The sequence below is a fragment of the Pongo abelii genome, chromosome 4, assembly GCF_028885655.2.
Source record: "Pongo abelii isolate AG06213 chromosome 4, NHGRI_mPonAbe1-v2.0_pri, whole genome shotgun sequence".
Classification (NCBI taxonomy): Eukaryota; Metazoa; Chordata; class Mammalia; order Primates; family Hominidae; genus Pongo; species Pongo abelii.
Window position 1 is genome coordinate 170,703,668 of NC_071989.2, and position 13,010 is coordinate 170,716,677.

General features: G+C 35.0%; 1 protein-coding gene across 2 annotated transcripts in view; it reads left to right on the forward strand.

The window, feature by feature from the left end:
• The window catches only part of GABRA1 (gamma-aminobutyric acid type A receptor subunit alpha1), a 51,502-nt gene extending 47,921 nt beyond the window's left edge, over positions 1–3,581 (forward strand). For both annotated transcript variants that reach the window (NM_001135440.1, XM_009241249.3), the window contains 1 exon segment: positions 716–3,581. In NM_001135440.1, the coding sequence (NP_001128912.1) occupies positions 716–1,027 (312 nt within the window). In that variant the 3' untranslated portion in view covers positions 1,028–3,581.
• The last annotated feature ends 9,429 nt before the right edge of the window (positions 3,582–13,010 follow it).

Consider the following 13,010-nt stretch of genomic DNA (forward strand, 5'->3'; position numbering starts at 1 on the left):
TTACCAAGAAATGCCTCATGGTAGAAAATGTTCAAGTTAAGAATACTGCTGCTTCCCTCAATTAGAACCTACTACACAATATGGATTTTATGTCACAGCTAGGAAGGAGAGCTCTATTTGTGGGGTTTGAAGAACAAGCATGACAAAATGCAAGTAAGCTTTGGGATGCTGTGATGAAGAGCAAAGACAGAGACAAAGAGATTTTAAGATGTTTAGAAATAATCTAGAAGGAGTCACTTGACAGAAGCTTTTCTGAAACTTTATTCTATAGAAAATTAGTTTCTTAAGATACTCCCTGAAAATTTAGTTCTTTGTTGTTGCCCACTTGAGTATTGCTGCCCACTTGAATATTGCTGCATACTGTATTTCCTGGTCACAGCATATTAAAGGGGCTAAGAAGTTCTATAGTAAATAAATTGGTTTAACTGTGTTTATCCCATAGTTACACAAATGCATTAGATAAGAAAATCCTCTGTAGTGGTAACATCTACCATATTTAATAAAATCTAAGGTGTTGCACTTCTTGATGGCAAGAGGCTATTAAATACTGCCTGCATTTTTAATTTATTATAATAAGACAGGCATAAATTATGTTTTTAAATTCTTAAATAAGGCACAGATTTAGGTTGCAAAATAAGGGCCACCTTGCTCAGCAACTTATAATTTTGCTTCTCACTGTTTACTAAACAAAATGCATTGCTCTTTCTTTCTACAGCCAAAGAAAGTAAAGGATCCTCTTATTAAGAAAAACAACACTTACGCTCCAACAGCAACCAGCTACACCCCTAATTTGGCCAGGGGTGACCCAGGCTTAGCCACCATTGCTAAAAGTGCAACCATAGAACCTAAAGAGGTCAAGCCTGAAACAAAACCACCAGAACCCAAGAAAACCTTTAACAGTGTCAGCAAAATTGACCGACTGTCAAGAATAGCCTTCCCGCTGCTATTTGGAATCTTTAACTTAGTCTACTGGGCTACGTATTTAAACAGAGAGCCTCAGCTAAAAGCCCCCACACCACATCAATAGATCTTTTACTCACATTCTGTTGTTCAGTCCTCTGCACTGGGAATTTATTTATGTTCTCAACGCAGTAATTCCCATCTGCTTTATTGCCTCTGTCTTAAAGAATTTGAAAGTTTCCTTATTTTCATAATTCATTTAAGAACAAGAGACCCCTGTCTGGCAGTCTGGAGCAAAGCAGACTATGCAGCTTGGAGACAGGATTCTGACAGAGCAAGTGAAAGAGCAAAGTCATGTCAGAAGGAGACAGAATGAGAGAGAAAAGAGGGGGAAGATGGTTCAAAGATACAAGAAAAAGTAGAAAAAAAAACACTTAACTAAAACCCCTAGGTCATTTGTAGATATATTTCCAAATATTCTAAAAAAGATACTGTATATGTCAAAAATATTTTTATGTGAAGGTGTTTCAAAGGATAAATTATAAATGTTTCATGAAGAAAAATTTAAAAAATCTATGTCTTTATTACACAAACTATGGCGTGCTTATATTTTTGTTTTGCTTTTTAAACTGATGTATAGCTTTAACATTTTGTTTCCAAAGCTGAAGATCCCCATTCTTTCTCTTTGAAAAAAAAATGCCGAATGCATTATTTTGTCATAAAATGCTATTTTAAAATTCATGGAACTTTCATAGGCAAAGGTGCAGTTGCTCATTGTAGAGCACATTTAGTCCAATGAAGATAAATGCTTTAAATAGTTTACTTCACTTTCATCTGAGCTTTTACCGCTAGACTCAAAGAAGAATAATTTTAACAGACATGTATACTCCATAGAAACTAAACTAAAATAATTTAAAAATATTCCCTTTTTCACCCTATTTTCAGATAGCACATGAGCCCAACACTCACTTAATTCTCATTATGAAGATGTTTTTAGAGGGGCAAAAATATTTTGCAAGCTCTGGAATTGTTGAATGTATTCTTTTATATAACTACATTAAAAGCTTTAGATTGAAATTTATGACTAGCAAACAAAAATAGAATATATAAACGATATATGTAAATATACAGCATGAGATTGTACATTTTTTACTTTTTTAAAATTGCGTTCTTAAAATATTGTGTAAGAATCACTGCACTTAGCTGTTAGAATGTTGTTAAATGCTATGGAAATACATTTAGAACCTGCATTTAAGAACAGAACAGCAAGTAGGAACCACGTGGAACTTAAAACATATGGGTATGAAGTCCACTTATGTAGACAAAACTTATAATTTCCAAACTGTTGTCTAGTGTACAGTGATCAGTTGCTATCTGTTCAAGTCATTCCACACATTTCCCTATTTTAGGCTATTATAATATAGAAAGAAAATGGGAAGCATTAGTTGGAGCTAGAAAATGAACTGTATATTATTGCTATATTTGCTAATACCAACTATTTCAATAAGTGTTGTACCATATGTAGCATTAAATATAAAATACATAAAAGAATGTACAGAAAATAGCTTTTATTGAGTAATATTATTACATTTCATTTATACTGTAGCAATATATTTGTAGGTATTCTATGTAAGGGCTTTAAATAAAAGAGGTCCATTAATACTTCCTTATAAAAATTCTAGTCTGTTTCATTACTGCCCAGATGTTTTAGAGATAAATATTTATGCAGAAGGTATTTTTGAAGTCTCCTTTTGTCTGATAGAGTTTAACAGATATTTAAATTTAGTGTTCAGAATCCACAAGTCATGGTCTAAACACACTTAGAATACTACAGCATAAACCTGTTAGCATTATTGCCAAATAAGACAGTTGGGATCCAAACCCAAGTCTTGAGCAATGTTTTTCTCAAAAAGCTGCTATCCAATGACATAGGAAAATACATTGTGTTTTCCTAAACACACTTTTCTTTTTAAATGTGCTTCATTGTTTGATTTGGTCCTGCCTAAATTTCACAAGCTAGGCCAATGAAGGCTGAATCAAAGACATTTCATCCACCAATATCATGTGTAGATATTATGTATAGAAAATAAAATAAATTATGGCTCTAACTTCTGTGTTGCTGTTTATCTTGTTATTTTTCGGCGTTATACTAATGTGTTTATTGAGAGCATTTTACCTTCCAGACTTCTCATGGCTAACTTTTGGTCTGTATTTTGCTCCTTAGATGTGAATATTTCTTATTAGTCTGCTTCCTGCTACTCAATGACTGCATTTCTATCATTTCTCAGTTTGTTAGTATATGTGGATAGTATTCTACTGTATAAATGATTGCAAAGTTTATCAAAAACAAATTATTATATGTAGCTTTTCTACAGTGCTTTGCTAAACCATGTAGTACTAGTTAAGTCTTCCTTGAAAATAAAGATACACTCTTATAGGGGACAGTTCCTGTTTACTCCCAGGAAACTTTTTTAAAAGATGACACTGAATGTTTATTGCACTTTAGTGCAGTGAAGTGGCAATAAAACCTAACATGAATCAAGGTTGTTTATGGCGGATGCATGTGTTCCTTTACAGAGTTTAGCAAAAGCTCTTAATTTGATGTCATACTGTATTCTACTCAATAATAAAGCTAACATTATTCAATAATAAAATGGAATACTTGACTCTCTTTTCATGTTTGGAAAGGACTTTTCATTGCTCTGTTTTAATACATTTTTACATTAGAAGCACCTGAAAGTACCAAGTGCTAGCAGGAATCTAGGCCGCTAGAAAGATACTAAAAAATATCAATAGTATGATCCTAAACTATGATTTTTGAAAAATTATTTATAATATAAAAATGAATTAAACACCAGGTTTCTGGTATTACTAGTAGTACTTTGAAATTTATGAAATATAAACATAAGAGAGTGAAAATGCTGAAATGATAATGGAATTTGTTCATATGTATTGATAGTATAGGAAACTCATTTTCCATTCAATCCTGAGACTCTGATTTAATTGTTTTGAGGTTGCTTCTGAGCACTGTAGTTTTATAAGCTATCCTGGTGACTCTCAGTGTGTAGCCAAAGTTGTTACATTGTTAATACTTTTCATTTTAACTTCAGTTCCTTAAGGTTTCTGTAATCAGTCACATCAAGGTAAAAAATATTTATAATCACATGCAAGACAATAGAAAAATCATTTCAATGATAGACATAAAACCATAATTGGATTCTACACACCAGACCACATGAGACAAAATTTCTGCTTTAGTTGATGGTCTTGCCAGAACAACGTAAATTGTATCTTCAACAAATAAAACCTACATATTCCCTAGTAATGACTCACAACTTTATAAAAACCCACAATTAAAAATCCTCCAACGGCTGGGCGCAGTGGCTCACGCCTGTAATCCCAGCACTTTGGGAGGCCGAGGTGGGCGGATCACGAGGTCAGGAGATCCAGACCATCCTGGCTAACACGGTAAAACCAGGTCTCTACTAAAAATACAAAAAATTAGCTGGGCGTGGTGGTGGGCCCCTGTAGTCCCAGCTACTCGGGAAGCTGAGGCAGGGGAATGGCCTGAACTCAGGAGGCGGAGCTTGCAGTGAGCCGAGATCACGCCATTCCACTCCAGCCTTGGCAACAGAGTGAGACTCCATGTCAAAAAAAAAAAAAAAAAAAAAAAAAAAAAAAAAAATTCCTCCAACTGAATGATTTATTCAAATAAAACTGTCAATGTAAACTAGCTGAACCATCACATTTGTTGATTTCTGGGTTCTCATAAAAAATAATGCAGTGAATGATGACTATTTTGTCTATCAAACCAAATTCATGTCAAGGCTCACCACATAATTGTCAAAGAAATCACAATAAGAAAGGGCTTGTCATTATTGCTGACCATCTGTTTGAAATTCATTGTACCAGTTAGTTATAACCTTCTGTTGGAGTTTTCTGAAATCTATCCAGCTCTTATGACCAACAATAATAAACATCTAACTTGACTATATTATACCCACAATCCAGCAAAATAGTTTAACTTCAAATGTTGATTTAATTTAATTAAACTAAATTCTACTAACATTGGCTGAGTCTTTCCCCTGTACTAAATACTGCACTTGATGATGGGGATGTAGACGTAAATATGGCCATTTTCCTTACAAAAATAATGGTTATGTTGGGGAAGGAAAACAATCAGATAAAGATAAAAAATAAGTATTATGATAAAGCAGATGATGCTAACCAGTATGTAAAAGAAGTGCCTTGCCACTTTTCATAAGGCTAGCAAATTGGATTTGTAGAAACTAATGATGTTCAAGTTGAAACTTGAAGTGTAAGAGGAATTGAAACCATCCTGGACCTGGACTATGTATGAATGAGTGGACTTCTGATCTAATGCCAGTTTTGTGAGTTGTTAGCCATTAAACCACAAACCAAACATTTGAAACCTCTAAGATCCCTTTAGCTACTGGGATAGATACTGAGCTTGCAGAGATGAAGATGACAATATAACCTTGGAAAGCTCATAAGTTCATAGAGATTCAGAATGAATCTAAAATTAGAATACTTCCTATATTACATATAATTACTGAAAAATGTGCAAGTGTAGGAGACTTACCTGGGGAGTGGTATGAGGGAAGTCTTTAAATGAAAGTGTTAGCCAAGCTAGCTTTTGTTTTGCTTTAGGAATATAAACTTAATTTTTTCAATACAAGCTCCATCAATTCAAGACACTTCTGTAAGCAATGATACCAGCCATTCAGTCCATTCCTAAATAACTGAGGGTCCTGGGAATATAACCAAGTAAATGAGGTATTTTTCACATTAAGTGAAGAAAATGAGTGTCTCTTAAAAATTGTTAAGATCGGAAAACAAAAAATGTCAGAAAGAGACAAATCAGGACTGTAATGATTTCCAATCAAAACTCTTGCAAAATTGCCCTAATTTGATGAGATGCCCAAGCAGCATTGTTGGGTGGAGAAGGACTCTCTGGTGAAGGTTTCTTGGGCATTTTCTGCAAAAGCTTTGGCTAACTTTTTCAAAATACTCCAATATAAGCAGATGTTATCATTCCTTGGCCTTCCAGAAAGTCAACAAGCACATTGTTTTAGTATCGCAAAAAAACTGTTGTCATGACCTTTGCCTTTGACCAGTCCACTTTTGCTTTGATTGGACCACTTTGATATCTTGGTAGCATTGTTTTCAGGATTGTGCTGGTAGAGCCCATTCCATCTTCTGTTACAATTCTTAGAAGAAATGCTTCAGGATCTTGGTCACACTTATTTAAATTTCTGCTGAAAGGTTTGCTCTTGTCTGCAACTGATCTGCACATAATATTTTTGACACCTATTAAGTGGAAACTTTGCTCAACTTTGATTTTCAGTAAAATTGTGTAAGCTGAACCAGTTGAAATGTCTATGATGTTGGCTGTTTGTTCTGCTGTTAGTTGTCTTCAATTAGAGCATGAACAAGATTAAAAATTTTATATTTGCAAATTGATGTTGGTGGTTTGCTGCTGTGGGCTTCATCTTCAACATTATCTTAGCCCTTCTTAAAAATAGTTATCCATTTGTGAAGTGTCTGTTCATATACTCTGCCCACTTTTTGATGGGCTTGTTTGTTTTTTTCTTGTAAATTTATTTAAGTTCTTTGTAGATTCTGGATATTAGCCCTTTGTCAGATGGGTAGATTGTGAAAATTTTCTCCCATTCTGTAGGTTGCCTGTTCATGCTGATGGTAGCTTCTTTTGCTGTGCAGAAGCTCTTTAGTTTAATTAGATCCCATTGGTCTATTTTGGCTTTTGTTGACATTGCTTTTGGTGTTTTAGTCATGAAGTCTTTGCCCATGCCTATGTCCTGAATGGTATTGCCTAGGTTTTCTTTTAGTTTTTATGGTTTTAGGTCTTATGTTAAGTCTTTAATCCATCTTGAGTTAATTTTTGTATAAGGTGTAAGGAAGGGATCCAGTTTCAGTTTCCTACAGATGGCTAGCCAATTTTCCCAGCACCATTTATTAAATAGGGAATCCTTTCCCCATTGCTTGTTTTTGTCAGGTTTGTCAAAGATCAGATGGTTGTAGATGTGTGGTGTTGTTTCTGAGGCCTCTGTTCTGTTCCATTGGTCTATATATCTGTTTTGGTACCATTACCATACTGTTTTGGTTACTGTAGCCTTATACTACAGTTTGAAGTCAGGTAGCATGATGCCTCCCGCTTTGTTCTTTTTGCTTAGGATTGTCTTGGTGATGCGGGCTCTTTTTTGGTTCCACATGAACTTTAAAGTAGTTTTTTCCAATTCTGTGAAGAAAGTCATTGGTAGCTTGATGGGGATGGCATTGAATCTACAAATTACCTTGGGCAGTATGGCCATTTTCACAATATTGATTCTTCCTATCTATGAGCATGGAATATTCTTTCATTTGTTTGTGTCCTCTTTTATTTTGTTGAGCAGTGGTTTGTAGTTCTCCTTGAAGAGGTCCTTCACATCCCTTGTAAGTTGGATTCCTAGGTATTTTATTCTCTTTGTAGCAATTGTGAATGGGAGTTCACTCATGATTGGGTTCTCTTTCTGTTATTGGTGTATAGGAATGCTTGTGATTGTTGCACATTGATTTTGTATCCTGAGACTATGCTGAAGTTGCTTATCAGCTTAAGGAGATTTTGGGCTGAAACAATGGGTTTGTCTAAATATACAATCATGTCATCTGCAAACAGACACAATTTGACTTGCTCTTTTCCTAATTGAATACCCTTTATTTCTTTCTCTTGCCTGATTGTCCTGGCCAGAACTTCCAACACTATGTTGAACAGGAGTAGTGAGAGAGAGTATTCTTGTCTTGTGCTGGTTTTCAAAGGGAATGCTTCCAGTTTTTGCCCATTCTGTATGATATTGGCTGTGGGTATGTCATAAATATCTCTTATTATTTTGAGATACATTCCATCAATACCTAGTTTATTGAGAGTTTTTAGCATGAAGGCTGTTGAATTTTGTCGAAGGCCTTTCCTGCATCTGTCGAGATAATCATGTGGCTTTTGTCGTTGGTTCTGTTTATGTGATGGATTATGTTTATTGATTTGTGTATATTGAACCAGCCTTGCATTCCAGGGATGAACCCGACTTGATCGTGGTGGATAAGCTTTTTGATGTGCTGCTGGATTTGGTTTGCCACTCTTTTATTGAGGATTTTCGCATCGATGTTCATCAGGGATATTGGTCTAAAATTTTCTTTTTCTTTTGTGTCTCTGCCAGGCTTTGGTATCAGGATGATGCTGGCCTCATAAAATGAGTTAGGGAGGATTCCCTCTTTTTGTATTGATTGGAATAGTTTCAGAAGGAATGGTACCAGCTCCTGTTTGTAACTCTGGTTGAATTTGGCTCTGAATCCGTCTGCTCCTGGACTTTTTTTGGTTCGTAGGATATTAATTATTGCCTCAATTTCAGAGCCTGTTTTTGGTCTATTCACAGATTCGACTTCTTTCTGGTTTAGTCTTGGGAGGGTTTATGTGTCCAGGAATGTATCCATTTCTTCTAGATTTTCTAGTTTATTTGCGTAGGGGTGTTTATAGTATTCCCTGAAGGTAGTTTTGTATTTCTGTGGGAATGGTGGTGATATTCCCTTTAAAAGTTTTTATTGCATCCACTTGATTCTTCTCTCTTTTCTTCTTTTTTAGTCTTGCTAGTGGTCTATCAATTTTGTTGATCTTTTCAAAAAACCAGTTCCTGGATTCATTGATTTTTTTGAAGAGTTTTTTTGTGTGTCTCTATCTCCTTCAGTTCTGCTCTGATCTTAGTTATTTCTTGCCTTCTGCTAGCTTTTGAATGTGTTTGCTCTTGCTTCTCTAGTTCTTTTAATTGTGATGTTAGGGTGTCAATTTTAGAGCTTTCCTGCTTTCTCTTGTGGGCATTTAGTGGTACACATTTCCCTCTACACATTGCTTTAAATGTGTTCCAGAGATTCTGGTACGTTGTGTATTTATTCTCACTGGTTTCAAAAAACATCTTTATTTCTGCATTTGTGCAGCCAACAGACACATGAAAAAATGCTCATCATCACGGGTCATCAGAGAAATGCAAATCAAAACCACAATGAAATACCATCTCGTGCCTGTTAGAATGGCAATCATTAAAAAGTCAGGAAACAAAAGATGCTGAAGAGTATGTGGGGAAATAGGAACGTGTTTACACTGTTGGTGGGAGTGTAAATTAATTCAACCATTGGGGAAGACAGTGTGGTGATTCCTCAAGGATCTAGAGAACCATAAATACCATTTGACCCAGCGATCCCATTACTGGATATGCACCCAAAGGATCATGCTACTATAAAGACACTTGCACACGTATGTTTTCTGCGGCACTATTCACAATAGCAAAGACTTGGAACCAACCCAAATATCCATCAATGATAGATTGGATTAAGAAAATGTGGCACATATACACCATGGAATTATATGCAGCCATAAAATAGGATGAGTTCATGTCCTTTGCAGGGACATGGATGAAGCTGGAAACCATCATTCTCAGCAAACTATCACAAGGACAGAAAACCAAACACTGCATGTTCTCACTCATAGGTGGGAACTAAACAATGAGAATACTTGGGCACAGGGTGGGGAACATCATGCACTGGGGCATGTCGGGGGGTGGGGGTCTGGAGGAGGGATAGCATTAGGAGAAATACCTAATGTAAATGACGAATTGATGGGTGCAGAAAACCAAAATGGCACATGTATACCTATGTAACAAACCTGCACCTTGTGCACATGTACCCTAGAACTTAAAGTATAATAATAATAAAAAATAGTTATCCATTTGTAAAGTGCTACTGATTTCTTTGGGACATTGTCCCCATAAAATTTCTGTAACATATCAGTGATTTAACCATTCTTCCACACAAGCTTCACCATAAATTTGATGTTTGTTCTTGCTTCAATTTTAGCACAATTGATGTTATCCTTCTTAGTGCCTCAAACTAGATCCGGAAACAGAATTTTCAACATAGATTTCAGATCCAGGTTTTAAAAACTGGGACACATTGCTTAATTTTCCCACAAAATCAGTCTTATTCTCAGCAATACTTTGGGACATTTATCACCGAGATGTACTGCTTCCTTCAGCAAAAAAGTTTTAATTTTTTTTCAATTTTTTAAATTTAAATTTTATTTTTTCCATCAAAGTATCCTCTACTACCAAGTTCCAACAGATGACTCAACTGGTTCTTTATAAACAAAAGACAACCCAACAAGAACACAGACTTATATTTTTCAAAGGAAACAAGAATGTATCTTCTTTCCTTGAACAAGGATGAGGGCTGACAAAGATTCTTTGCTTGACTAAATTGTCATCAGGTTAGTGAGCCTTCTTCTAGGCCCATCAGTGCACTTCCTTGTAAGAGCTAGATTTAACAAAGAACACTGCTAAATCAGTTTATTAACAAAGAACACTGCTAAGTAAGTATAAAGAACTCCAACCCTTGACTTATCTTATCAGGTTTCTAAACCTCCACCATCTCCCAGGTCTGATCACCCTGGCCTGAATCCAGTCCAGCTGGTTTAGCAAGACTTCCCCTCTCCCCCAATACTTCCTTTTAGCAATTTCCATCCTCTGACCCCATCCAGCTTCTTGGCTGCAAACCCCCATTGACCCATGCTATGTTTACTGTTGAGCCCAGCCTCTTACTCCCACTGCAAGACCCCATGGCAGTGGTCCCTACAACTGTTGTGATAGTGCTTAATAAAGTCTGCCTTACCATGCTTCAAGCTAGGATTTGAAGGATGATTAGACACTTATCAGACACTTTGGTGATGGAGATGGCAGTTGATGATAAGAAATAGAGCCTTTATTAAAAGGTAATGTTAACCAACCTAGGTGTACACCAAAAAGTGAATTTATAAACAAAATGTGACATAAATACAATGTTAGAATAGTATTTTACTTTTTCTTAAAAGGAAATTTTTTCATTTATGAAAACATCAATGATCCTGGAGAACACTGTGTTACATGAAATAAGCCAGGCACAGAAATACAAATACCACGTGATCTCACTTGTATGTGAAACCTACAAAAGCTGAACTCATCGAAGTAGAGGGTGAATGATGATTACCAGGAGCTGGGGAGGTGGGTGTGGTTGGGGAGATGTTGGCCAAGTGAATATAAAATTTCAGTTAGAAAAAATAAATTCAACATATTTATTGTACAATGTGGTGACAATAGTTAATAACAGGGTATTGTATTCTTGAAAAAATGCTGAGAGGAGTTTTAAATATTCTTACCAGAAAAAGTGATATGTGAGGTAACACCTATGTTAATTAGCTCAATTTAGCCATTGTATACATATCAACAACATATATGTATTTCAAAAAACAACATACTGTACATGATAAGTATATACAATTTTATTTCTATTAAAAATAACTTTTAAAAAGGATATAACTTAAAATATTAAACACAAAACAAATCAAAACAATGAAACAAGAAAACATCAAAGGAATTAAAAATAGTACACTAGAAAAATTCTACTTAACCCACAAGAAATAATAAAACAAGACTAGAAGATTACAAAAGACTTAGACACACAGAAAGCAAATAGACTGTCACCTGGCAGCATATACAAAAATAAGTCAAATTAAATCATAGATCCAAATATAAGCACCCAAACTATAAACTTTCCAGAAGAAAACATGAAGGGAAATCTTCATGATTTGGGGTTAGCCAACGGTTTTTGGACACACTAAAATCAAAATCTATAAAAGAATGGTCATGGTTAAATTACATTTTATCAAAATTAAAAACTCTGGTGCTTCTAAAGACCACATTGGAAAATTAAAAATAACACAATCTGATAGAAAATATTTGTAAAAATTATATCTGATAATGAACATTTATCCAAACTGCATAAATAACTTATAGAACTATATAATGAGATAAACAATAACCCATTCTAAAAATAGGCTAAATATTTGTTTTTTGTTTTTGAGACAGAGTCTGGCTCTGTCGCCCAGGCTGGAGGGCAGTGGCGTGATCTCCGCTCTCTGCAAGCTCCGCCTCCTGGGTTCATGCCATTCTCCCGCCTCAGCCTCCCGAGTAAAAATAGGCTAAATATTTAAGTAGGTATAAGCAAATGACTAATGAACCTATGAAATGTTCATTGCCATTAGTCGTTAGGAAAATGCAAATTAAAGCCACCATGATAACTTTATATCCATAGAATGGTTATAATCAAATGATAGACTATAAAAAGTGTTGAAGACAATATGGAGAAATTGAAACATATATACATTGCTGGTGAGAATGTACAGCCACCTTGGAAAATGGTTTGGCAGTTTATTATGAAGTTAGACATAAACTTACCATATATCTCAACAGCTCTACTATTCAAAACAATTAAAAATTATGTATTCTTACAGAATTGTATGTAAATATTCATAGATACATTATCCATAAGAACCTAAAACTGAAAATATCCCAAATGTCTGTATATCAATTAATGGATAAATAAAATGTTATTCAACAAAAAAGAAGGAACAAAAGGTTGATACAATCTACATGGATAAACTTCAAAAACATAATAAGTGAAAGAAGCCAGACACAAAGACCACATATTGTATAATTGTATTTACACTAAATGTCCTGAAATGTAGAGACAGCAGATTGTCATGTCTGATACTGGGGGTGGCAGTGGGAACTGGTTGGAATTGAGCATGAGGGATCTTTTTGGCACAATGGAAATGTGTTAAAATTGCACTGTGGTCATGGCTTCACAACTTTATTAATTTACTGAAAATTTTTGAGTTGTACATTTTAAGTAGGTGACTTTTATACTAAGTTTTAATGCATTAAAGCTACAAAAATAATGATAGTTAATGTGAAGAACTGTTTTGAGGCATCACTGATATCAAATTTATGTAAAAGAATCAGGCATACTTCCTGTCCTATAGTATATCTTGCAAAATTAAATTAACTATAAAGATAAGTCCTCCATTTTTAGATTGCAGCAAATAGTTAAAACTGAGTCTAAGGAGAGAAAAAAAATTACCAATGAGCCAAACACAACACATAATAAAATAGGGTAGGGATTTCTTATCTGTAAATCAGAAGTAGGGTTAAGGGTCAGTATGGATCCAAATATCT